The 27,713-nt window shown below is 48.6% G+C and overlaps 1 protein-coding gene across 3 annotated transcripts in view; it reads right to left on the bottom strand.

Moving 5' to 3' along the window:
• Positions 1-434: 434 nt before the first annotated feature.
• Positions 435-27,713, bottom strand: part of Frmd4a (FERM domain containing 4A) — a 219,105-nt gene continuing 191,826 nt past the window's right edge. For 2 of the 3 annotated variants that reach the window (XM_052157216.1, XM_052157214.1), the window contains exons 15-23: positions 26,155-26,288; positions 22,025-22,147; positions 17,875-18,103; positions 15,507-15,563; positions 11,382-11,622; positions 10,451-10,615; positions 8,453-9,327; positions 6,695-6,791; positions 435-1,504 (exon numbers count right to left, since the gene is read on the bottom strand). In XM_052157216.1, the coding sequence (XP_052013176.1) occupies positions 1,402-1,504; positions 6,695-6,791; positions 8,453-9,327; positions 10,451-10,615; positions 11,382-11,622; positions 15,507-15,563; positions 17,875-18,103; positions 22,025-22,147; positions 26,155-26,288 (2,024 nt within the window). In that variant the 3' untranslated portion in view covers positions 435-1,401. Of the gene's footprint in view, positions 1,505-4,712; positions 4,785-6,694; positions 6,792-8,452; positions 9,328-10,450; positions 10,616-11,381; positions 11,623-15,506; positions 15,564-17,874; positions 18,104-22,024; positions 22,148-26,154; positions 26,289-27,713 lie in introns of all 3 variants that reach the window. The other variant, XM_052157217.1, reaches the window with a different exon arrangement.

The raw sequence follows: 27,713 nt of genomic DNA, 5'->3' as shown, positions 1-27,713 counted from the left end.
GATGGCTTTTGGTTGTGTGTTAAGCATAGCTCAAGACACGTGTAAACGAGCAGCTTGCACGCATGCTTTGTATTTTAATTTTTTGCCTTTTATCCTCTTGGTATCTGTGGACAGAGGTGGCATATCACAGTCACAGATACTGCCGGAGGTGGATGGGCCCTTTGGGAGCTGAGCTGTTTCAACTCTGCTCTGCCTGCCGACTGGTAGACGTGTAAAAAAAGTCTTCCTACCTAAAGGCGTGCTTGAGTTCTCTAAGTGACACACAGGAGAGGTCTGTCCGAGTTCATACAAGTGTTAACAAACAGAAAATGAGCCACAACGGCGAAACACTTGACTAGATTGCAATGTGCTTTTCCCTTGGTTTCCCATAAAACAGAAAATGAAAGGCCTTGTACAAAAAAGAAAGGTTACACTTTTACTGGTTGTTTTAAGAGAGAGAGAGAGAGAGAGAGAGAGAGAGAGAGAGAGAGAGAGAGAGAGAACTGCTTTTGGCAATTATCACCTTTAGCTTCTTCCCAATCCCAAAAGGAAAGAAGCTTTGGGGGGCGTAGGCTGAGCCCCTGCATAGGGCAGTGTAACGGTCCCTGCCCCTCCTCCTGTGTCCAGACAGACAGAGGCTGAGTCCGCCAGGCCAGCCAAGCCTCCTTCCTCGTCACGGTTCCCAGGCTCTCAGGGGTATGTGGAGTGCTCCAGAAGGGGCGCCACAGGGCGTGGTCTACAAGTGGTTGACTTTCACTGTGCTGCGCAGCCGTAGTTTAGAATTGAAATTTCACCGCAGAAAAGGTGTGTTCCTCTTGGCCCCTCCTATCTGTTCATTGTTGAATGTGGCTAATCTTTGGCAGCATAGAACCAATTGTGATCCTGACGGTCTCTGAAACACTGATCTTCCTTGCTCACACTTCCCCTGAGGAACTCTCACTGGCTGTTTTTTGACTACGGAATATTTATTTCAGGTGTAAACTGATATCCCCATGAGCCGCTCTCCTCTAGGACTTGGTTGGCCTAGGGCTGCAGCCGGTAACGCTTCGAGCTCTGCAGGCAGGGCTGGCTTTTGCTCTGGTCTCTCCCAAAGCTTCTCTTCCACAGGAATTGCACGTCTTGGCTTCCCTGACAGTTTGTGGCTTGGGGCTGTCATGGTCGAGGGAAACCACTAAGGTGCCATTGAGGATTGTTGTCTGGCTCTCTAGGGAAGAGAGCCAGGGGACACACAGTGGGTTCGGAACCTTCCAGAATGTCTTCTCAGTCAGGTTTTTGAGGGTGAAAGGGATGTGGAGACAGGAGAAGAAAGTGCTGAGGGCCAAAGCTGGTGCAGGTGACAGTGCATCTGGGTAAGGCAAATGAGAGGCAGTGAGGTGACTTGGAATGGCGTGGCGGTGGTCACATCTGGCCCGGCTGGCCGGCTCACACGAGGGTTCCGGGCTTGGCTTTTTCCTGCCCGTACCATTGGACATCGGCTAGGCCTGGATAGAGGGAGGGATCCAGGAAGCAGCTGTCACCGTAGCTCCTGTGGACCCAAGAGAGAGGAGCGGAGTTAGAGGCAGGCACTGCGGAATGAATGTTCAGGACGCGTCTGAGTGACATGCCCTCTTCAGGTGAGCTGTCTTCCCTGCCCCACATAGGTGAGGCCTGGCATTCTCCATTACAGTTGGTGTATGGAAGGTGGTCAGAGACCATAAGAGTCACACAAAAGAGACATCCTGAAACCTCAGCAAATGCAAGTTAGCGCTCAGTACAGTAGTCCTCGGGATCACAGAACCCTCAGAAATGCCCACATCCAGGCCCGAGTCTGGATCCTTCCCAGACTCCTAGAGAGCCCTCCCAGGCCCACAAGAGTTTCTGATACAGCCAAGGCTGAGAAGCCCCTGGAGCTGTATACTTCGGGGTGACTTCCTACATGACAGCCAGGGGCTGGCCCTGCAGCAGACCCAAGGGCTAGCTGCTCTTCAGTGGTCGATTATCACTGTCCTGGAAGAACAGTCGAAACCTGAGCCTTCCCTAGTGTAATACTAAAGTGATTCTCTAAGTTGAGTTTTTAATGCGCTTTAAATCAATACTGTTGTGATCTTATAGCAGTATTTTTTAAAAACATACAGTCGGGACTGGGCCTGTAGCTCAGTGGTAGAAAGCATGCTTAGCATTTAAAGGGCCTGCACTTAATCTTCAGCACCGGAAAAAAGTGTGTAAAAAAAAATAACACACAATAAAAATGTACTTGTCTCTACATAGAAAAACATACATAGAAGAAAACAGACATTTCATCAGGTAGTATTTCTAGGAGTGAGTCCCAAGTATCAGCAGGTGCTCACCCAGATACGTGGCTGTAGCGCTCTGCTGGAAGTGTCTCTAAGCCGCCCTTCAGGGCCCAGGGCCATGCTTAGGCCTGGGCCATCTTAAAGAGTATCTTAAAGCTATCAGCACACTCTGAAGACAGTCTGCCCCCTGATGCCTCCTCTCATTTGCTGACCTCTGCAGGAATTCATTGAGTACTCGATGCTTTGTGAATGCCCCTCATCTCACCTAGCATAGTCCGCGAGCTAGAAAAATCCCAAGCTCTCTTGAACATTCAGGGAAACCACCAGGACAGTCTTGTGCTTGGCACGCTGGGAGTACGTGAGGTTAAATCTGACTGGTTAAATGTGGTTTTAGAAGCCAAGGCCCTTAGTTATGTCACCGGCCACGGGTGTCTTTGTATATGTATCAGTTTGTTGGGGGTAAATAAGTAGATGGTTTGGTTATACCTAATCTACAAACATGGCTACCCACTGCGACAGTGGCTTTTGTAAACTGTGCCAGAAGAACCAAACACTCTTACTGGGAAAGGTGGCTGGACTCTGCTGCAAACATGCAGTACTCTGGGGAAAAGTCCCTTCGCCCCTATTACTGCCATCACAGGGAGCATGTGACCTCGCCAGCCACAGTCACTGGTTCAGATGTGGCCAAGGAGCTTTGAAAGCACGGGGATGGTTATTTCCTCAGCTCTGGCCCCAGTTCTGCGTCGACCTCCCAGTTTATCAGCTTCTGCAGGCTTATTTGTGAAAGGTATTGGTTTCACTCTCCAATGGTACCGCTTCCTAGACTCTTACAGAAGCGTGTTGGCCGGTTCACTTGTGATGTGGGTCTCCTAGGGACACTTTCCTGACTGTAATATTGACTCTAAGGAGTCACACCATCAGGTGTTTCTGGAGGTGGAGTGCTCCAAGGAAAAGAAAGGAGCAGGGAGTCTGAGGACTCAGCCCTGTGGAGCACCACTGAGCACACTGAGCACGTAGGAAACGGGCTGAGGAGTCACGTGTTACTTTGTTTCAGCTGGACCATCTCAGAGTATCGCCTTTTCACACCCACAGAATACAGGCTGGAAAACGCCTTAGGACATGTTTGAGTTAGGATGTTGGATCCTAAACAGCCTGGGGTTAAAGAGTGAGGGATGCTTTGTCTCCTATCGGCTGTGAACTGAGAATGGGGTTTCACTTTATCTGGCTGGACATATCTGGATTGGTGGAAAGGGCTGTAGCTCATTGGCCATAAAGCCAGGGTGGCAAGGCCACTGTGCCATTGTGGCTCAGCCGGCCCCTTGTATGAGCTGCTGCCCTGCAGTGTTCTCTCCAGTTCATCTTGAACTGACTCAACTGTGTGCCCACACAAGCGAGCGCGCTAAGTCCTCTCAGACGTCTGCTACCATCCCTGTCACTCAAAGCACAGTATATTTCCTTTACAGTGGAGGAGAAAATAACTCCAACTCAAAAATATTGTGACGTCGTTCTCTCTGTCCCTTTGCTGTCGCTAGAGTGTGAGCTGTCTGTCCATCTTCATCCCCTGTGTGGCCAACTGTAAAAGCTCCCCAGGCTAAAGCACCCCTCTTCCTAGACTGCAGAATGGGACTTGGCCATTCCCCCAACGGCTCCCCCTGTGTATCCACACCTCTGTGCATCCCCTGCCTCCCTGCTTCAGGACCGTTCTTTAAATCCAGGCTCATGAGATGTGTATAAGAACTGAAGGGCATCATCTCTCAGCCCTGAATCCTTTTAGCATTTGAATTGTAGATCCCTCAGTACTTTCCTGTGGCTGTCTCTTACTCAGAGCCTTATTGGGTTTTCTACTAAAGCCCTTTCCCCACTCCTGCCTGGTCCCCGTATCACTTTAGTGATCCCTGCTGTGTGTGCTTCCTGAAGTCAGCGCTATACAGTTAGTTACTTGACTTTGAGCGCCCACTGTTTTGTACTTGGGAGAGCATTTCAGTGCAGGCGGCTTCCAGGGGTCATTCTGAGCTCCCAGGTGGTGGCGGTAATTTACAAACTACATTTTGAAAAGCAGGACTATGACATTTGGGGCAACATGCAGATATCACTGAAAAGCTGTAAGATAATGAGTTACTTGGGGTATTTAAAACAGCAGTGTTCATGGAAAGTGTGTCCCAAGCTAGTGATCAACAGACCACTACTACAATTTGTTTGTACTTAAAGCCTAGAAAGTCTAAATATACTAAGGGGCGTGTCTTCCAGGAAGGAGCATGGGGACCATCCTACATCTGATGTAAAAACACACATCCAAACATATAGCACCACATGTAGCTAGAAATAAAACATAAAAATAATAGCTTCCACACCATTCAGACATTTCCTCCTGGAAACTCTGACATGGGCAGAGGCAGCACATATGCAGGACATCTGGATCACACACGTGGGCAGTAAGAACAAAACGTTCCCTTACAATACCTCTATTCATCAGTACTTTGGTGAGTTGGAGACTCAGACCCATCCATGATGGGAGAGTTTTCTGTTGCTTCTCTGAACAAAGGAAAGCAGAAGAAGAGAAGAGAGGTTGTGTTACATAGGAGAATGGACACACACAATTAGTAGCAGCTTATTAACACACTGGAAAGACCCAATGATTATATATATACACCCATGTGTCCGTGACCCAGTAAGAATCATGCAGAACACTAGGACCTCAGTTCTGTTCGGAAGGCAGACAGCGGCAATTTTTACCCACTGTCTTGTTTTCTCATCACATTACTCTTGTGTAACTCTCAATCTGGCAAAACGCTGGCCTTCAAGGACAATAGCCTTCTGTTCCTACTTTGTTGTGAGCCCTCACGTGGTAATGGAGACAACGTGAGTGGGTGGGCATGGGAGGACTGCTTGTAGATTTCAGAGCCTGTCTCTCAGTCAAATGATACAGTCATATGGTTAGATCAGATAAAACTGGGCATGGCCCACAGAGGGTCCCAGGTGTCCTGGTTGGGTGATGCTCTTTAGCCTATAGAGGTATATAGATGTGTAGCTCTTGTATGAATTAGTCCCAGGAGATTCTCAGAACCTAAGCCAAGAAGCTGTCACTGTAGAGCAGATGGTATGGACAAGTGTCAGTGATTTATAATAAAAGAAAGAGGTAGCTTCTGGCAAAAGCCACCCTAGGAGTAGACACGAGAAACGCTATAGTCACAGACTATGTTTTCTTAATTTGAAAAGAGTAAAGAGGCAGTGTGGGGGTGAGTCAGTGGGTATCCAACCATTGATCCTAATGACCCAAGGGTTCGTTTAAGGACACCCAGTGGGCCTACCCCAGAGCTTCTGATTCAGTAGGTTTGGGTAGGCTCAAGAAGATCCCAGGTGAAGCCCAAACTGCTGGTCTAGGGTGCACATTTTAGGACCTAGCAGAACAGTGTAGAGTGTGCGGCTTGTGGTCTCTGCCTCACGAATCCAAAAGACCTAGCTACTTTCCTTACCAAGGAGCAGACAGGACTCCATGAAACTCACTCAAGTTCAAAGAAGCCGTCAGCCTTTGTGTTTAAAGTACTCAGTAAGTGTTGGCTCCCCCAAAATGAAGTTTCCAGAAGAGGCCTGGTGTCAAGCCACTGCAGATAAATGTGGAGGAGTAAAGATGCCAAGCGTGGGAGCCTGGACGCAGGCGGTAGCGGTAGAACCCACACGCGCGCGGGGCATTGTGGTGGTCTTACAACTCAGCTCGCAGCTGTCGGATTTTCCCAGACACGCTCAGCAGCGCCCAACAAAGCAGGAGCTGGGTTAAGCTGGATCAGGGGCCATTTCCAGTAACTAGCAGGTGCTGACAGAGTGGACCATCTGAGCCTCAGCGACAGGAGAGGAGCGGCCAGGAAGTGCCAGCGTGTGGTAACAAAGCAGCACACTTGTGTCTACTGGAGCATCCCAACCGGCCCTAAGGCCACACTTAAGGCTCACTTCCGATGTCAGCATTTTGCTGTGGGCAACCTCTATTTAAAGGTCTCAAGGTCCAGGTTCCCCTTTGCTGATGAAGAACAACTATTTAGCCAAGACAGGGGCCCCTTTTCTTTGGATCCATCCCAATATTAAGCCAGTGACCACACTGAGAAGCCTGTGTAATATAGCTAGCTGACTCAGGGTTCTCTCTCCTACCCCTGACATTTTTGCAGAAAAAAAATCAACTGCTGCTCAGAATTGAATTCACTTCGTTGACTGCCCTGCTACAATCCAGGAGTCGCTACCTATCTTTAAATAGAACACACAGACTTCATCCCCATCAAAAACAGTAAGCCAGCTGGGGAGCAGGTGACAGCCCAAGTGATCGTTTTGATTCTCGGCACCCATTTGCTGATGAATCCTCCCATTGCTGGGAACTTGATACAGATGGTGTCCTTCCTTGCTAAAGCAACGTAAAGCCAAGAAGAACAAGTCAACGACTTCACAAGACAACTTACCCAGTCTGCCAGGTTAGGATGTGGTGGGGGCTGCTGGGCGGGGTGGCTCCAACTTCACTTGACGGTGTTGAACTTCTCTGGCTTTGAGGTAAGGCAGCTATATGAGCCGGTGTAGGAAAAGCGAGGAGAAGACAGGTAAGACTGAGCATGGACAGACCCAGTGGCAGGTGTTAACCAAGGTCAGATACGAAAGTCAGGGTCTTGGTGACCCCATGGCATTCCGTGGGAAATACCTTTGTTCCCCCAACTGTATTTTCTCTTAACTTTGTCCCTCCATTCTGACCACGGCCACAGGATGGTTTCTCCAACTGCACAGAATGGGAAGCCCCCAGGTTTCTGTTGTGGAGACCTGAGCGCAGAGAGGGCTGCCCTGGGGCATTTAGATGTGTCTCCTATGTGAGGACCCTGCTGTATTGTTGGAAGGGCCTCCAGACTTACCATCTGCTTCTAAAGTAACTCTGCAAGCGAACAACACTTTAACAGCTCATACGGGCCATAGATTTACTGCAAATGTTTGAGTGGATCTAGTTAGGAGGATTCAGCACCAAGTAAAACCTACTGAGATGCTTCCTTTGCACGTCTGGTGGTGGCGAGGGAGGGTGAGGTACAATTTACTAAAATCTTAGTAATATCTTCGGGCTATTTAATAAAGCAAATCCACACAAACAGAGTAATTCTGGGAGAATGAACCACTCCGATCTTTTTGCCCTTGGTACCTAGCCACTGGATCTGAGAGAACTAGAAATGATCATGACCTTCAGAGGGTGCACATTAATATATCCATTCTCAGAATCCTGCTGGGAAGTTAGTGGTTTAGGTTACAGATAAGTAAGCAGAGCGGGAAAGGTTGTAGGACTCTGACATCTGGGGTGCGGCCAGGACGGCCCGGGATCGTTTGTAGTCTTAGTCCCCGGAGCGTGTGAGTCCTGATGAGAGCAGCGGGAATACGGAGGCGGAACAAGCGGCTTCCTTTTGAGCTGAACCTTTCAAGATCTCTCATCTCCAGACCCTGGCTTCTTAGTAAAATTCCTGACATGGAGTGCCACTTGTTTTCACTTTTGCCTTTATTCTTGTTTTCCTCCTACCCTCTCCTTTCTGCTGCCTACTGTAAAAGGTTGTGGTATTTTTTTAAACCTCTAAGTGGTATGAGTTACCAATGACCGCCGCTGGATCTAGCAAAAGTAAATGCTCAACTAATGTCGGTTTTTAGCATTGCCATTTCATAGGGAACTTAAGGAAAAGGACAGTTCTCCCACCTTTTGCTTGATTTGGTACTGTACAGTGCTTTGGGTTCAAACCTCAGTGTGACACAGTATCAAAGACACTGAACGTAGTAGCGGCAGAAAAGCCAGGAGCCAGTTACTTATGCAGACACCTCGGTCAGAGTCAGAGAGCGAACACTTCTTTCCCCAGGGCCTCAAGATCCAGGCCTCCCTTTCAACCCAATCTTTCTTGGCCAGGTTAGAACTTGGGTCTCTAACCTACTAGAATTTTTCTTCACCAGGAGAAAGGTACACTCTTGGCAGGATATACCCCCGTGACCTGACTTCACGCGGCTTTCTGTCCTTAACTAGTAGGGCTAAAAGGAATGCTCGCTCTGTGCCCAGGTTAAGGAAGGAAGGAACACCTGGGTTGGGACAAGAACAATGGGCTTCCCACATTCCAACGCCTCCAGAATAAATGACTCCCTTTCATGGCCGTGAAGTCTAAGCAACCTTCAGGCTACCCAGGCTACCACTGTCCCACCACCCTGCTCACCTGATGTGGCCTTGCACATCTGGGGCATCCTGGTGACCCTGCTGTGCGCCACGAAGGTGCTCTGGGAAGAGGTGCTGTACTGGGAGCCGCTGTCGGAGGAGGTGGAGCTGGTGTGCGACAGGCGGCTGTGCTCCTTGTGCGAGGCTGTGGAGCGCTGGTACCACTGGCGCAGCTCATCAGACACAGCGGCACGGCCGGAGCCTTTGTCGTGGGCGCCGTCACGCCCCAAGGAAGGAGTCCGCAGGATCTGAGAGCGCGACGGTGTAAGGCGGCCTGCGTCCCCCTCGTCGCCACCCCCGCGCCAGCTCTCTTTGAACAGGCCACCAGCCGTGTAAGAGTTGGAAGTCTTAAACTGCGCCTTGACGCTGTAGTGGCCCTCCTGGTCGCTCTCCAGGCTGCGTACCACCACGGGTGTGGCACTGCCCTCGATATAGAGTGGGTACTCTTTGATGCGGTACTGCGAACTCGGCTGGCTCTGGCTGTGCAGGTACACACCACCTCCAGTGCTCGCAGCCCCACTGCGTGCTGCCAGGTTGGGCATGCTGCCCGAGCTAGCTGAGCCCAGTGCGCCCGCTGCGCGCTGCCTCTGTCGCTGTCGCTGCCGCGCCTTGGATGGCGAGTCCTCAGCCAGCGTTGAGTAGTTGGCATTCATCTGTGCTGGGTAGTAGTGCTCTGAGCTCGAGTGGCTGGTGCAGGACGAGCAGTCATCCATGGGGTCTGAGCCATTGCTGCTACGAGTCCTCGGGGTGTAGAAGTCGGGGCTTCCGGTGTCATTCTCTGAGCCCAGGAGCTTGCCCTGGGACTCCAGGCTGGAGCTTCGATGCCTAAAGTGCAGTGCGAGGCTGTGCAGTCTCGTGGGGCTGATGTCCACTGACCTGTTGGGGAGACGGGGTTGGTCTTAAAAGTCCGGGATCAAAGGGTCCCATGAAAGCCACAGGCCCGGCACAGGGCCTCCACCAATGGGAGAGCCCAGCAAGGTTGCCCCCGGAAAGCAGGAACTTCCTTCCCTAGGTCCCAGGCGAGAAGGGAGCTAAGAATCCCTAGAGTCCACGCGAGACCTAGGAAGCGGATGAACCGTGTTGACCAATGTCCTGAAGCCTTTTGCTTCTTAAGAAAATGATGCTATTGATAGAGAAGCAAATTGCTATGTTCTAAAGCATTATATTAACCCCTTTAAAATATTGATTGTAGATAATAAATAAAAACCCCAAACCCCTCAATACAAAACAAAACTAACAACAAAAGAGTCTAACAGAGGCCCTTTCATGATTGAACCAAAGACTCCTCTGAAATTGCCAACGTGCCAACGGCTGTTTCTTACGAGGTTTCTAAAATGGAATGCTAGTCAAACATGGAACCCCTAAACATGAATGATACAATACCTACCAGTGGGACCAAGACTTTGCCCCCCATCCATCAATATCAACAAGAGGAAGATGATGGTACACAACGATAGGATGTCTTTATGCAAATTCATGGCGACTCTTGGCTACATTCAGGCAGAAGTGTAGTACATAACCCTTCCCAGTGACCTTCCGTGACCCAGCTGTACTTGTTAGAGAAGGATGTGATTCAGGGAAGCCTATTTTTCCGTTCATTTCTTTTGGTCATTATGCATGCATACCTTGAGGCATTAAAGCAAGTCCACAATAGATTTTAGACCTCACGAGAAAGGATCTAAGAGGAACGGAGGGTGGAGCACAGGTCAGCCCGGGGTGTATATGGCTGCCATGCTTCCCCACAGTAACTGGGCTAGTTTTCTTGTTTCCAGTCCCCATAGGATCCTTGTTAGCTGTCTCCAGGAGGCTGGCATTCTCCAGCTCCACAAGTCCCCGGAAATGGATAGAGTTGACTCTATTGCGTGTCCAGGGTGAAGTGGGCTTAGTCAAGTCTGACCCTAGCTCCCCTGTCAACTGGGCTAGGTTGGAGCCAATGACGTCTGACTGGACTACGGTCTGGCCCAGAAAGGCAGGTGGCCTGAAGGCCCAGCAGACTCACCTCGTGGAATGAACACAGTGAGGACTCCGGACGCGCAGGTCTGGGGTGGATGGCATGCTAGACTGGGAGTTCCAGTGTGGGAGGCTCCGGATGGGGCTACTCTGCAAGGAGCTGCTTACCCCCGCCTCCGTACAGCTTCCTGTGCTGGGGAAACGCTTGTGGCTACTGCAAGCAAGAAGAGGGAGCCGTGTTGGTCACATTAACACAATGTGGCAGGTTCCCCAGTGGTAGGGGCTCGCTAGCTTGGGACAGTAGATCTAACTGTAGGGAGAGCTTGCCTGGGACTCCAACTCTCATATCCCATCCCTCCAGTTAAACCCAGGGTGATTGTTCTGTGGAGCCTTCATCCTTAGCAAGTATTGTTTTCTAAGACACAGTACCTGCTAGGGTACGCTCTTGGAGCTGTATAATTAAGGAACAGAGGAAAACAGAAGCGGGCCTAAATGCCTTCCAGATAATCCTCTCTATGACACTGAATATTAACCAAGTAATGAGTTGATATTTCGCAGCTTGCCTTACTGCTGCTTGGCCGGAAGAGGGTGTGGGGTTCTATACCACCTTGAGGAGCCTCTGATTGGGCTCTCCTTTGTCATTCAGGAATGCTGCTGGCTACAATTTCCTAATTAATTCCTGTGGAATTTAACAGCATTAAAGCCATCTGCCAACAGGTTGACTGAGCCAAATCCTTACCATCACCACCACCACCCCCCCCCCCCCCCACACACACACACATACACTTTCAGATGACAAATCAGTGCTTCTATGGGTTTGACAGCAGAGGGCATTGTAAGCAAAGCTGAACTGTAAGTTCCAGGAAGGAAAAGACTATCCTTTGGGAATACTGTGACTTACAGGTTCTCATGTGGGGCAAGCTTTTGATTCGGTTCCAGCGTGGCCGGAGACCTCACTTGGGCGTCCGGATGCAGCTCACCTGGAATGACCGTGGGAGGAGCGTTTCTTCACCTTCTCGTAAGGCTCGTCTAAAGATGACTCGCTCCACATTTTGGGCTTTAAGGGTGACTTGTCATAGTCAGTACGGTGATAGTGCATCTGCCTGAGTCCCTCCAGGGATTGAGGGGGAGGAGGCCTGTTGTGCGATGACGGCGGCCGAGGAGGGAGGCCCTTGTGTGGCGACTGTAAGGGGGATATTGTGCTGGTAACCTGAGAGTCTTCTGCATGGACAGGAGGAGGAGGAACCGATCAGAATCATTTCCACAAAGCAAGAGATGGGGCCTTTGCCCAAACACACCATATCAGAGCCATGGAACTACACATCAAATATGTGGCAGGACCCGGTGACCCTACCCCCACTGCTGGTCAATCCAGGTCAAGGCAGAGCCTAAACTGCAGGGTTAGCTGGATGTGAAGGGAATTCCTATCACTTCCAGGTAAGTATGAATACAGTCGGAGTTGGGTTCAGGGTCGCCAACAAGTGATCACTCCACACCAAGCAGGCAAACTGGCGAATTACATTCTGACTTTTTAAAAATTTGGTGCTAAGAAATGAACCCAAGGCCTCAGACATGCTAAGCGAATGCTCTAGCATGGGGATACGCCATGAGTTACATTTGAAGAGACACTAAACAGACCATCCTTTGCTCTGGGGAGAGGGGAGTTAACCGTCTTGAGGATTTCATTTGCTCTGTTAATCCTATGTCCGCAGGGTTGGAGTGACAGCTGGCACTCAGTAGGTACTCAATAAATATTTGTTGGAGGAAAAAATGGATTGAGAGTATATCTGTCAAGTATAATTACGTGCTGACAGAGCTGGCCTCTACCATCCGCGCTTCCCTCCCAAGCTGCTTAAATTCTCTATGATCCATTCTGGCACATTTTATTCCAGGATGTCCGAAGGGAGCCCAGGGCCTCGTGCTGGGCTCTCCAGGGAGCTGCATCCTCAGCTCTGCTTAAGGTGTTTGGAGAAAGAGGGTCCCAGTCCTGTGCGACCCCAGTGGCCCAGGGAGCTTCAAACCTGGAAACCTCAAAGGCAGGCTGGCAGGGGTTGGCTATCTCCCAGTTCAACCCAGCACCATAAAGCCAGCTCCGCCCACAATAATCATAGTAAAAATTTATCACCCTGATAGTCAGGCTTCACTCGTTTTTGTTTGTTTGTTTGTTTGTTTGTTTGTTGATTTAGAGACAGGTTTTCTCTGTTTAGCCCTGGCTGTTTTGGAACTCACTCTGTAGACCAGGATGGCCTCGAACTCAGAAATCCACCTGCCTCTGCCTCCCAAGTGCTGGGAGTAAAGGCGTGCGCCACCACCACTGCCCAGCCAGGCTTCACTCCTTATCTGACCTTATGAGCCCCTCTCCCCCTACTCCTGAGTATATAGATGAAGCATCTTCCAACACCCCTGTCCTGGTCATCTGTACAGGCCACACAGACCTCACCATGGAGGCCCTGACTACCTCCCCAGGGACATAAATACCCCCCCACCCCACCCCACCCCAATAAACCAAACCGGTTCTCTTCCTGGCTGTGTCCGTTGCCTGCAGGCTCATGAGCCTGTACTGAACTTACCTGCATCAGGCCAAGCCTCCCTCCCTCCTTCCCTCCCTCCCTCCCTCCCTCCTTCCCTCCCTCCCTCCCTCCCTCCTTCCCTCCCTCCCTCCCTCCCTCCACTCCAGCTTGTGCATGCACAATGCATCCCCCATCCCCCAAGTGGACACCCAGCAGCACAGCTGGAATAGTGCCCTACCTCCACTATCTCTGGAGTACAGTTTTGCACATCTGTATGCTGGGTGGCTTCCAAAGGAAGCAAACACATTTAGCCAAAGAAGGCAGAACTCTCAGGAGGCACAGTGACTCTTGCCTGTAATTCTAGCCCTTGTTAGACAGAGGCAGGCAGATCAGCAGTTCAAGGCCGGCCAGCTTTAGTTACATAGTGAGTTCAATACCATTCTGAGCTACTTGGGACCCGGTCCAATTATAAACATCAATCCCTAACCAAACCCCAAAGACACTGTCTGGAAGGAAGGAGCTATGGGGCAGAGAAGGAAGGAAACTGAGTAGAAATCTAGGTATAAATAGGAGGTTCTACTCAGCTGAGGAGAGGGTGGAGAGAGAGGGGGAAGGAGGGAGGAATTCCAAGTGTGCCTAGATAGTGTGGGACCTTGAATTCCTGGCAAGGAGTTGAGATTTGGCTTGAAAGCTACAAGAAAACTTTCTTAACGTAAGCATAGATGTGTCAGGTTGGAGAAAAAAAAGTCCTGTTTTAGAACTATTGTTCTTGCCGTTTTGACCCTGGGAAAACCAACCAGAGACACAAGGAGGGTGTAATGAAGAGATCTGGTGAGAGGCGGCCTTGGGAAGAGAGGGGATGCTCAGTGCTCACAGAGGGGGCAGGGGAGGGCTAGAGGGAAATCTACCAACCATTCGTGGGATCCTATATCCATTTCCAGCTCTTGGTTTTTCATAGCTTAATTCTCAGTCACCAAAATTCAAAGGCCTATTTGTTCTGGTCTATTTCTGCCCTTCAAGTCAGACAGGAGGCGTCTGTAGGACGTGAGAGGAGATCTTCAAGTGGTCGCAGGACACTGGAGGAGGCAATCCCAGCTCTCGGGAGGTTGGAGGCCCAGGACGTTGGGCCTCCATAAACTGTTATCATGATGTCTCAAAATTAGCTAATGACTACATACGGCCCTGGGAACAACTAGCACAAGGGGACGCCATCAGCTGGTTCCTTCCTCGGCAGATTAGGGTGACATTGATCAATGCTAGACCAGGGAGGGTCTCATATTCCAGCCAGGCCTCTGCGATCTCATGGAACACCATGGCTCCTCACCCACTTCATGCAGAAGACAGTCAAATGCAACGATCTGATTTCTGATAGCAAGGGCAAGACAACTGGGTAGCTCTTCCCTCGGCTTTCCCCACATCAAGAGCAATCATTATTATTACGGTAATTATCATTATTACTGTAACTTGGGTAGGCCTTTCATGTTTTCTGTCTGAATAGCCACTTACCACTGGGTGCCTGAGGTCTTCCTAGAGGGCAAAAATAATTAACTACCAGTTAATAGATTTCCATATAATTAGTGCTCTCGGTCTTCCAATGTTTTGGTTTAGCGACCATAGGAAGAGCTTCAGAAATGGTTCTAAGTCTGGAATGCCGGCTTCTGTTGCGGGGTGGGAGGGGCTTTCAACTTCTTTTCTAAGACCAACCAAGAAAATATGCCCTGGCAGTCGCCAGGTTTGAGAATTCAACAGGAAATAAAACAACAACAGTTTCCAAGATGGATCGTGTTGCTAAAGGGACATCCGCACTCTTGTCTCAGGAGCAGAGGATGGGCCAAGTCCTTCCTGCAGTTCAGACTCTTCCAGTAGGTCCCAAGCTCGCTGTGTGACCCAGATCAATGTCTGCCTCTTTCCGTGTGTCAGGACCACACAAAGGAAGACATATACGATGCAGGCTCTTTACCTCAAGATTTTCTACTGGGTTTTTTTTTTCCTGTTTTGTTTTGTTGTTTTTGTTTTTGTTTTTTGTTTTGGCCCAAGTATGGAACTCACACACTAGGCAAGTGCTCTCACATAAACTCCCAGGCCCTTGTTTGGTTTTGACACAGGGCCTTGCTATTTCATTTGGGTTGCCTTGAACTTTTGATCCTCCTGCCTCAGTTTCTACCTCTCATGTGCTGAGATGACAGGATTAAAGCCACCATGCCAGCCAACAAAGTGCTTTGACTATTACAGAGACAAGATAGCACTTCAAGAATATCATCTAATCTTTTGGCTTATAGGGGCCAAGAATAATTCTCTAGGCCATCTATCTCAAGAGTGTCCAACCCATCCCCACGGGCTAGCAGAGCATGCGTGTTTACTTTCTATGCTATCGGAACACAAGAGCAGCAGACTGGGCAGCCCTGGAAAACCAGTGTGAATGTAGTAGCGGTGTGAGCTCAACAGTGACTCTTAGGGGAGCCTGCAAGGACTGCATCCAGTAACAGTCTCAGCCCGCCCCTTTCCCATCTACAAGGCCATTCCCAGGAAGCACATGGAAGAATCTGGGTTTAATCTGGATGCTACTTATAAAAGCAGAGAATGGGGAAAACCTACCATCTTCCAGAACGAGGGCATCCGAGAGAGAGCTGTCTTCGCTGGCAATATTTCCATCTAGAAGATAGAAAAATGAAAGTGTACAGGGTTAGCATGTTTCGGAAACAAAGCCCAGGGTGTAGGAAAGAAACCTGACCTCCCCCAATCCTGGCAGCGCTCTCTCTCTCCTGCCCTTTCTGCATCAGTAAGGGAAGAAGCCATGAAACATAATGATGCCGTTGGGTGTTCCCAGACAGCCTGCTGGTGGGTTGTTAGGTCATCCTCCCCACCCTGGCTCTTCCCCGGGCCCTGGTCTTTGTGTGTTTAGGCTCCTGTTTACTAGATGCTGTGGCTTAACATGTCGGAGAAAGGTGGTGGGACCAGGTTAACCCACACCATTGTTCTAGAACAAACTCAGGGCGGGCGAGTCCCAGTCAAACCAAAGAAGCAAGCAGCTGTTATTCAACAGATCCGAAACCAGGGGAGGGAACCTAGCTTTGCTCACAAGGCAATAAATGGTTTCTCAACGAACCTAAGTTATTAGGAGAGAAAACAAGCCTGCTAAATACAGACTCCATCTCTCCGAAACTTACTTTTATAGTCACCATTCAATTAGGAACAATCTCACGCGGGAGACAGTAAAGGGATCCTCCCTCCCACTGGGGAAACTGAGGTACTCCCAGGAAAGGCGGGTTTGTCTGAAACGATTCTGTTCACTGGGAGATGTTAGTTAGCAAAGGTCCAAATTCTTCAGATTCTGAGTTTAGGGTTTCATCTTGAAACACACGCTGAGGCTCAGACAGTTCTCTGTGATGAAAACATTACTTCAGTGGGGCAGTGAGGCACACAAGGCAGATTCTTGGGCAGTTAACAAAAGTGGCTGGAGGTTTGCATGGAAGAAATCAGAAGCTGGAACACATAATGATTTACAAGCCGGTGCTGCCAGCAGACCCAGAGAAATAGCCTTCACTCAGGCAGGCCTCTGAACGCGCTCCCTGAGGCCACCTGGTGAGCGAGCACCCCACCCCCCAGGCTGCCCTTCCCAGACATAGCTCTGATGCTTCTTCTAGATGTTCCTACAGAGCAGGGAGGTTTAAATGCCTTCGAGGAGGCCCCAAAGGAGGCGAAGAAGGACCGGCTCACTACAGCCCTGCTAAAAAGTGGGGCACAGTTTCTTTTTCATGGCAAAGGACAGCAGAGTAAGACACAGAGAAGAGGGGCGGGAGTGGGGGGCACTTCTGAGTTTCTGGAGCAAAAGGATACACTATGGTCAGCCCTGTTCTTCCCGACTACGAACCCATTTCTATTATTTGATAGGTGGATGCCAAGGAGACAGGTTTTGGTAGCATAATCTCCAACCCCACCACTAGTTTCTTAGTATACCCACATTTCTAGGGGACAGGCCGGTCTGTATCGATATAATGTATTTACAATATACATAACATTGGTTATCATTTTCACCCCTTTTAAGTGCCCATGGGCTTTATGTACAGCAATGTGGTTATACAACCACGCTACGAATCTTCTGCTTGAACAGGGCTTTCATTTCCCAAACTGAAACCTTGTACCCACTATGAAACACACACATACACACACACACACACACACACACACAGAGAGAGAGAGACAGAGACAGAGACAGAGACAGAGAGACAAAGAGACAGAGACACAGAGAAAGCCCAGAAATCTCTATATCAGTTTCTGTCTTCTTAGAACTAGAGTGGTATTCTCAACATGCATATCTTCCAGAGAATTCTAACATATATTATCAAGAATTCAATGACTTGGAGAAAAAGCAAAGATGGTAACCGTGGGAGAGGCCTGATGCTTGGTGGTGGGTTTGCGGGACTTCTGGTCTACCATCACCACTAAAGCCCTGAGCCTGGAGAGAGCGCATATTCCTGACAATACATGGGGCACCGCCCAATCCTTCAAGCCACAGTGCTTGGGATAGGAAGCTCCTGGAAGCAGAACCAACCCGAGGGAGGGAGACGGGGAACAGGATGGTGGCCTGAAGGACTTCACTCCAATACACTGGCCATGTACTTTGCCTTCCAGTCTTAGAGGAGGAGGCCAGGTTTCTGAGAACTGCATAACTATCTATCTTGGGGTAGGCTGGGCTATCACAGTAACCTCCTTAGTTCATGGTGACATCCAAGGACAGAACCGGCTCATCCCAGGTTCCCCAGAGAGGTGTCATAAGTGGTTCTGTGCATGGTCCCTTTCATTTGTGCCTCCACGAAGGAACATCAGGCTTACCCATTCCCTTCCAGAGATGGACCATGAGGTGTGTGATAAGAGGCTATTTAGAGCCTGCACGGATGCAGAGGAGGACCTAACAGGACCTGGCTGTCTGGGAGCAGGGCGGGAGTTTGTGGGAGACACTGACCATCAATGACAAGCGAAGCCCTCTGGGTGGGTTTCTTCCCTGACTTGATGCGGTTCTCGTTGATTGCCTTCTCAATCTCCTGTAGCTTCTTCAGGGCATTCAGATAAGAGGTCTTCCTTTGCTTCTTCAGTTTTTTGCTGACATTGGGGTCGCTGGCTAGACGCCGGGCGGCCTCGGTGATCTGGGACTGAATCGCAAACTCTCGTTCCTGGCGCTCCAGCTCGGCTTCCTGTGAGAGGGAAGACCAATGCTTATACCTTCTGAAGATGCTGCTGCCCATGGAGAGACTGCCTTGCCAACCTCTAGCCCGGGTCTCAGCACCCAGCCTTTCTGGGCTTTCTCCACCAAAGGTCTGATGAAGACCAAACCTTAGAGAAACTCCAGAACCTGTTGCTAGTAGCTATCATTTTCTTTCTCCACTTGGAGCATGATCACTGGATCTTGTCACTGTCCTCTGGGGTTTATTCATACGTGGATGTCTCCTGACCTTCCCATGTATCGCCCTATTGTACATTCTATGCCTCGTGTTAGGATGCATACCCAAACACCTATGTGTCTTTCTGCAAGCCCTAACTATTCTTTTCACACTTATATGTTTGTTAAGGCCCTTCTGGGCCCTCTAGGGAGCAAGGATGATGTGTGGGTGGTGTGGGGGTGGGTGGTAGAACCAGTCCCCGCCCCCTTCTCCTGGGATAGGCCTCCAACTGACTCTCCCTTACCCCTTCCTCCTATCTCTACCAATTCCTTTGGCCCTTTTACCAAGATGAGTCTCCCTTGAGTTCAGGGCCTGGCAAAATTGTTCTTATCTTTTTTTTTTTTTAGGGAACTTTTCTCTCCCTTGCTGGTGGTTACTCTTGATCGCCAAATGCCAAATGTAGGCACCAAGGAGACCCAGATCCCGGAAGATCCTAGATGGAGCATTTGTTGCTGGCCTACTGACCAGATGTCTCATTTGCAGATGTATGCACACCAGGTAATGCGAGGAGTGGAAGAAGATCGTGTGTGTGTGTGTGTGTGTGTGTGTGTGTGTGTGTGTGTTAGGATCTGTGCTTGAATTCAGAATCCCCTTAAGTATCAAACAGTCATTTCTTTGATTTTTCTTTGATTTGTCTCTTCCCTGGTATTTATGCTTTGGATGTAAACTATCCGCGTGTTTGGCAGTTGCTGGATTGTTTTGGGACATTTGGTTAGGAAGTGATTAGGAAGTGAGTCCTAGCTGGAAGAAATAGATGTTGGGAATGTGTTTTAGTGGGAGAGGCTAGGGGTGAAAACTCAGCCTCCTGCCCAACCTCTCTGTTTCCCTTCTGATGCCAAGATTTAACAAGCCTCACCCCAAGCCCTGCTTAGGTTACTACCTCACCACAGGCCCCGCTTCACTGTGGAATCACAGTCCCTGAAAGCAGGAGCCTGTACAAAACCTTTTTCTATTTTAAGTGGCATTTGTCAGGTATTCTGTCATAGTAATGAGAAAATAGTCTGACTTACTAGGGAAACCATTTTATCGAAGCTAGCTCTAAGCAGCAAATGTTATTCCAGAATTTGAGTATTGGGTGAGTGCAAGGCGGCCTGGGCACGTTCTGGGAACTCATAGGAGCTGTGGACTGCTATAAATGATATGGACACTGCGTAAGTGTATGGCGACCACACAGTGGCTTCTCTTTTCCCAGTATCCACACATGACCATTGAAGAACACTTATCTTGTGCTAGGTGATTTACAGTTACAGTAAGGTTTGGCAGAGACTGACCAAACTAAGGAAGCAGAGACTGTTGTGTTTCCTGGATTTCACATGTCTTGCTGTTATGGTGGCCCAATATTATTATGCTTCTGAGCAAAACAGGCCAAGCTCAGGGTGGGGTAAGGTAGGAAGGTCTACTAAGGAAAACACTCTTTGCCTGATTTCATTGACTTTTGAGCACTTCAAGTCTAGAAGAAGCAGGAAGCAGGAGAGGGAGGGAAAAGGGCTAAAGGGACCACGTAGAGACAATAAGCTCCTTCCAGATCCGCCCAGCGCTGGCCACACTAGCTCTCTCAGAGGAAGAAGCATATCAACATGGATTCCTGCCCAGAGCAGGACTCAGGGACAAAGACCAGTCTGTGAATTTGGGCTCCCTGAAGCAGCTGTTCCTGGGCGGTTATGATAGCTCTGGTCCAAGACGTTGACCCTGAGATTTACAGGCGTCTCTAACAAGTCTTGATAGTCCAGCCGAGTCAAGGACAAGAACTGAACGGCTTGACTGTGGAAACAGTCATATGTCTAGGAAAGTCAAGCCAGGATCCAGCAGCACTGGGACAGCACAGAACAAAAGCAAGGCTCTCTCCACTGGGAGGAGGTGCTGCAGAATTCTATCTGCTTCCTGCTATGAGGTTCAGAAAGATGCAACAGGGCCCAGCAAGGAATCCTCAGAGCCCTAGAGTCGGCTTTCTTGAACAGTAGAAAAATCTACAACCGTGGGAACCTGAGCCAGGCGTGCAAGGACACTCACTAAACACGGGATGCTTTTCAAAGCGTACGTTGTGATGCCCAGCCAGCTCGGGAAGACAGACACCTGACCACATGGTGCTCTGAGCCGTTGCCCTATTCTGACATCTATTTCTAGTGGCTGTTTGCTAAGCAGCAGGCATGTTTAAGTGTCCAGGGGCATGATCTTCTAGCTCATTTATTCCTAGTGATAACCCAGCAAACTTGAACTTATGGAAGGGGAAGTAGCCTGATTCGGTATCACTTTGGATGAAGTGCTCTGGTGTGCCTGGTGGCCTTCCAGGGATCTGTGACTGCAGGCCTCAGGCATGGGCCTGAGCATGCCCACCCTTGACCTTCCCCACTGACCCTACTTTGGAAAAATGACTTTCTCTAAGTTCCTTGAAGGGCTAAACGCACCTTCCTTGATTTTCCCTCCCTTGCTGGTGGTGACTCTTGATTGCCAAATGTCTGCCAGGGAGTTTCAAGACTGAGTTAACTGAAGTGAGAAGCCCCTCCCTGAATGTAGGTGACGTCATTCCAGGAGCCGGAGGAAGAGAGCTGAGCGACAGCCAACAGCCATCTCTCTCTGCTTCCCAACTGCAGATGCAGCTTGTAGTGAACCTGCTGCCTCATGCTCCGCCCACCAAGCCTTCCTGTGAGGACTGCATCCTCAGACTGTGAGCCCAAGTAAACAGACCCTCCCTCCCCAGCACCAGTTCCCTCCTCTGCTTTTGTCAGGACATTTTGTTTCAACAAGAATAACTAATGTGCCAGGCTGTGAGTCCTGAAGTGTTCTTGAGTCCTCTGTGTACTACAGCATGCGTAACTCTAGTCAGAAGAAACTTGGGGAGATCTTGAGGCCCAAAGGCTAACCTGACCTTTTGTTTCTCTTGCACAAGGGCAGAATACTTTTGTTTGGTTTTGGGTTTTTTGTTTTTTTGACACAGTATCTCATTGTATCTTTCTGGCTGTCCTAGAACTCTGTAGACTAGGCTGTCCTGAAACTCACAGAGATCCGCCTGCCTCTGCCTTCCGACTGTCACTATGCCCGGCTGAGCTCTGATTATCCTCCACTATAACTCTGCAGGCTCAGCCCTCACCAGTATTCCATCCAAATGAGATAAACATTAGGTTGAGATATGGCTTTTCCAAATAGAGACCACTGAGGCCATGACAGAAGCAGCACAGGACGCGTGTCCCTGCAGTGATGTTAGCAACCACGTGACTGGAGATGGTAGAGGGCCCGTCCTTCCGGTCTTTCCCCAGCCAGTAAGAACTGTGGCTGGAGATTCCATTTCTTCATGTAAGTCTTTCTGCAGCCAATGAGGGCTGGGGTGGGGGTGGTGGTGTCAGGCAAGACCAGGAGTAATAAAGGCTATTACTAAGATGTGTATGTGCATGCTTCTGTAATGTTCTCCCTAACCTTAACTGACCACTTGCAAGTAGTCTATAGTATTAGATAAACAACTTCAACAGAGACCCAACTGTGTATGCTCAGGTGAGCGAACTTGCCCTATCAAGGAAAACCATGCAGCAACTAGCCAGCTGACCCAAGAAACGGTAAAAGGAAAAATACGGGCATTTGGAAACAATGAAGAAATTACAGAGAACCAAGCAACCCAACAAGGACAAATAAGGATAATGCAAATGGGATACCGGGAAAGACTCCGATGAGAGAGAAGAGTACCTCTCCTTTAGGCAGGATTTTCTGTTCATCCAGCTTGAAGGCTGTCCCAATTCTCCTCCGAACAATAGGTGGTTCCTCTCCTGGATCCAGGGGATATTCAACCGGCAATTTTCCCGTGAGTTCCTGCATGCACAGAAGAGCATTCAGAGAGGTTGTGTATCACGTAGATCAGAGGACATGCGAACCTTTAAGCTAGGACACACGATCTGATGCACTGACCCAATGCGTACCTGAGACCTGTTAGCATTAAGCACAATGTTTAAATGAGAGTTCATGGGATAGCTGGGCCCAATGGTACAGACCCACCAGATTCAGGAGGATCCCAAAGTTAAGACCAGGTTGGCTAACTAAAGAAACCATCTCAGAAGGCTTCCACCAAACAAAACAACCTCCTCTAAAACTGATTTGCAGATAGAGTTCAGTAGCAGTATTCTTGCCCAGTATACATGAAGTCCCAAGTCAGTATTGGTGGGGTAGGGGTAGGAGGAAGAGTTCACATTATGAAATTTAACCTCTACCAAAAAATGAATGCCAACACTCTCTCCTTTACAGCACAGATGTGCTTTGGGGTGTTATTCCCCCCAAAATAATTTTTTTTGTCAAACAAACAGAACTTCTCTTGGACTTCACGGTGGTCCATTTTTCATCCATTTGCTGATCTAGTGAGCATTTCCTGTGAACCTACTATGTGTGAAGAAATGCCACCCGGTTCGTTAGCAGCAATAACGCAACTGGTTATTTTTTCACTTGCATCAGTTACTCCCACTTGGAAACTTAAGTGTTTGTTGTTTTTGTTGTTTGTTTGACTTTTCCCAAATGAGTTTTCCTATGGGGAGTGTTATCTGGAACTGTCAGGGAAGTGCATTATCTAGAAAAGACTGATCATCACTTAACTCATGTGATGAGACAGCAGCAGACTGTCCTCAAAGACCAGGTGTGCTATTGCAAGCCTATAACCCCCAGTACTCATCAAGGCCACAAGTTCAAGGCCAGGTATAGCTACACATGAGAATCTGTCTTTTTTAAAAAGAAAAAAAAAAGACACTAACTTCGGTGTCAGAATTTTAGTAAAAACGAAATATGATCAGAGAAGTATGCACGCGCGCACGCATGTATGTGCATCTGGGGGCTCTGGGAATCCAAGTGTTAAGGGCACAATGACAGCGAGTAGGGCACAGACCATCTGAGGAATGACTCAGAATTAGAAGGCCGTGCATGAGTGTGCCACACTGGGCTAAACGAGGATCTGTTTAAGTCTGCAGCTGACCAAGACTATGGGAGCCAGTCAAGACTGCAAGAAGTCGTTCCGAGTCGGCAGGGAGGCACTGGAGAGGCTGGGGACCCCACTCTGTGTATTCGGTGGGCACATCTAGAGAGGCGCCAGCTCTGGCTTTCTGACCCTAAATCAGTGCAGATGCTACGCAGTGACACAAGCGATGACTGTGGTGAGGACGAGCTCAGAAGTGTCCTCCTGAGGCTCCACATAGATAGCTTTCATGTTGGGCAGCCCAGGTCTGAGGGCCCATAGCAGGCAAAGTCAGGTCACAGGAAGGAACCCCGGAAGGCCTTCTTGTTGTGGTAAGCAGACTACATGGGTATCTGTGTCTATGTGTGTCTATGTGTGTCTATGTGGTATGTGTGTGTACAAGCAGCCCCTCCTGGGCCCCTTCTCCTCTGCGTTCATATCACTGGAAGTGGCTCAATGGATCTTTTATTCCTTATGTAGGCATTTTAGAATTTTAGAGCAGGGTGTCCCACTGTTTGATGATATAATGCGTCTGGAATATTCTCTTAAGAAAAAGATTCAAAGTGTCTCTGAGATACTTGCTTAAACTGTGACTTCCTATCTGCTCCCCTCTTGGGCCTTCTACAAACAATAGTCTGTTAAGACTGATATTTTAATAAATGCGTAAACAACAAACGATCAGGACTTCCTTTTCTGAAACGGCAGGAGAGGTGGTTAACAGTGCTGTGGATTTGTAACTCTAAAGTGTTTGTGGTTTCGGTCTATATTTTTAAAACGAGGCTACTGCTTGAAGGTACCCAGGTCAAGGTCTTGATTCTCCAGCTATTTAATCTGATTTCACAGGTAACCAGAGCCGCATGGCGGGGAAGTGATTTACTGCACGGGCAGTGGGCCCTCTCTCTATAGAACACCCACGGTTCCCCTCCTGCTCTGCCTCACTCTGGCTGCTCTCTTCCCAAGGGCTCAAACAGTGTTTCTTGCTACTTGAGTCTGTCTGGAGGGTCTGTGACCTGGGCATTAGCTGGGAGGCTGCGGGGGTCCCTTTATCTCACACATGTCAGCGGACTCTGGTGGAAGTTGACACACGCGGACAAGGGGCTGGCTTTTGAGTAGTTTCTACATAAGTTATGTTTTCTGTTCTCAAAGTCAGAGGAAGTGGGAGCTTTTGTTTTCTGTATTTTGCCTTTGTGAACCTTTTATGGAACACGGCAGCCTTGTTTTGACATGCGTCTTACGTGCTACAGTGTACGCTTTGTGCTTAGTTTAGGGACTTCTTTTATTAAACACAAAACAAGGCTTTATGAGAGGCAGACACCAAGATCCATTCTTTTTTTTTTTCTCCTTCAAGCAGTCTTTATAAAAATGCAGCTAATATTTACAGTATCACATAGCACACATCCCCCCCACACACACACACCCCTCCCCCCAGCCAGGCCCATGGCTTTCTTGATTTGCAATGGATTTGTGCTAATGTGGTTCTGCCTTGAGCGAGCTCCGGTTTAAATCAATCCAGACATAATTAAGCCAAGTTGAAATGTAATGTGATCTCGCTCTCAGGCCCACTGGCTTGTTCTTCCTGCTGCAAAGCATTAGTACTTGGGGGAGGGGGATGCCCCTCCTGGATTTAGTTAGGGACCCTCTCCATGCTTCCCATCCGGAACTGTTTACCGGCGGAGCTTTTCGTCATGGTCTGTGCAGCACAACCTCTCCCAGGAGAGCAACACTGTAGTCCTGTGAAGCACATGCACATGTGTGTTTGTACACACAACACACACACACACACACACACACACACGCATGACTGTATGCGTTACACTAAGAAATGAAGTCTATGAGTCTAAGAGGGAAGAATGGACATTTTAATAAATGTCGAAGGGGATTGTGGGAACCTCTACGTATATATTGTGATTGGGGCTAGCTCTGAAACAGTCTGATGTTGTCTGTGGGAGTGGTGTGTGTGTGTGTTGTATTTGTGACCATATGTGGAGGCTACAGGACAACCCTTGAGTGTCAGCTTTCCTCCTCTGCCCTGTTTGAGACAAGTACCCTTTTGTTGCTTGTCGCTGGGTACTCAGGTCCAGCTGCCCCGACCCCTCCCATCTCCCCAAAGAGAAGGCAGGCATGGTCTACTCTGCCAGGTTTTTATCTCCATTCTTGGGATTCACCTCTGGTCCTCACATTTGCAAAGCAAGTGCTTTTATTCATTGAGCCATCTCTCCAGCCGGATGCAACATTGCTTTACATCAAACCTACCTGAATCACTACGCTGGGTATATAGCTTAATGGAAGAACGCTAGCCTGGCATGTGTGAGGCCGTAGGTTCAATCCCCAGTGGGGCAGAAACAAAACCAATAACAACAAGTCAAGTCGAGGAACCATCACCACCACCACCAACCACAAACTATCTAAAGAAATAGCAGATCAGCAGGTTTAGTGGATTACTATGTATTTCAAGTACGCCCTGGTGTGTCTTTGTTGGCCTGCATGATGCTACATTGTATCCAAAGACAAACTCAGAAGCAGCTAAAGTTTTCCCAGGCATAAGCTCCTGGGAAGCAAGATCGTGGTAGGACATTATATAGAATGAGGCAGTGTCCTGCGAGGACTCGTCCTGTGTGGTATGCATGCATGCATGCATAGTTTTGGGGATGTTTAGAGGGATTTGTCATTTAGCTTCAGGGTGTATGTGTCATGTGTAAGATTCAGTTAGTGACTGCTTTAACTGGCACGGTGTTTCCTTAGTACCTTGCTTCTAACAAAGGATATCATGGAGGGTGGGTGTTTCCAGCACCCGGCCTGAAAGTCAGTCGCATTGTATCCACCCTGCCTTTTGTCCATAGTGAAGATGTATGACTGGACAAACAACACAGACTTAATTGCTTACAGCTTCCCGGAGACACAATCTCTTCAGTTCCTCCAGCCTCTGGCGCAGCGTCTCCTCCAGAGCTTCCTGCCTGGATTTCAAGGCAGCCAGCATGTCTTTCTTGGCTGACTGCGAGCTATCTGATTCCTGAGAACCTGTTGATAAACAGCAGGGTTACTAGGCTGGCTGACAGGGGCCACATGCACATCTGGACCACTAATGAAATTCACTGGAGCTCACGACTCGGATATGGGATTTACCCTGGGACTCAAGGAGCGTGAAATGAGACAGGTGTGCAAAGTCCCAAGCACAAGGAGTGAATTCAAATACCACGTGGAGTGGATAGCTTCTCAGAGGACTGGTGGGGGAGCAGACTCTCCTGAATAAGAACATTGTCATTTCTGATTGTCTTAAGACATGTCACACCAGCCAATTTTAATACATTTTACAAAGGTACGGGGAAAGCAAAGTTTAAATTAATATTAGTAATTTCTATTAGTAATTTGAATACATGTTTTAGACTTTCTTTTGTCTACTGATTTTTGATTATTGCAAAGATAGTATCTGTTCTTTGTAAAATATGTGAAAATATAGACAAGTATAAAAATAATAAACTAATCATCTAGAGATATCATATTATGCACTTTCTTCTGGCCTTTTCCCCAGAGGATACACGCGCGCGCGCGCACACACACACACACACACACACCAATTAGAATTTTGTCCACTATTTTATCTGAGTGCTATATGCTGAGAAAAACTCTCTCCTACTGGAGAGAATACAATATAGAATATACAATATACTTTTCAAAAGACTTATATGCACTTTCCATGCTTTCCTGGCTAGAATGTCTGCATGATTCAAACAGCAGGCTGCTAGATATGCAAACTTTTTAGATGGCAACCTTGTGAACCAAACAAAAGGAAAATAAGTTGACGATGCCACCTGGAGGAATTTAGCTTAGACTGAAAGATTGCGGTCCAGGCTGCAGTGTCTGGCTCCCAGAGCAGGTTTCTTGTAGTGAGGTTAGTAGCCCTTTCTACCTTGATGGGTTATGAAAGGTGTATTGATGGCTGCTCTAGACACAGCCAGGCTAATGGCTGCATTTCCTCTCTCATTCGTTAGCAGAACTGTTAGAAACTAACAGACATCACTGACTATGCATCCTGGAGGCTCGGACCTGACCACCACCAGCTCTCTCATCCCTAGAGAACTGGATATATGTCTGTAGCTTCGGTTTCTCAAGATGCGGAGGGAGGACGAACCCAAGTTCAAGACCAGCCTGGCCTACAGGAAGCCACTTCAGGGACTTAGGTTAGTGTAAGTAAAGATGAACATCCCTCCTGTGAAATTTAACACCTTGCTGGGAACAACTAGAGATCTAAATGAACAGAGGTGACTACTGTACACCTGCATCCAGATGTTACTTGTTATTGTTAAAGATGTCACTTTGCCATGGATTAAACAATAGAAGAAAAAGCAATTCTAATAAAAATCCCCAAAAGACTTTGTAGTGGTGGGGTGCAGATCGGGAATTGTATTTCCTTACAGACAACTGAACATTTGCACGGTTTGATGA

This window comes from Apodemus sylvaticus, chromosome 14, assembly GCF_947179515.1.
Source record: "Apodemus sylvaticus chromosome 14, mApoSyl1.1, whole genome shotgun sequence".
Classification (NCBI taxonomy): domain Eukaryota; kingdom Metazoa; phylum Chordata; class Mammalia; order Rodentia; family Muridae; genus Apodemus; species Apodemus sylvaticus.
The sequence above is the reverse complement of the archived record's forward strand: the minus strand, read 5'-3'. Positions and strand labels throughout refer to the sequence as shown.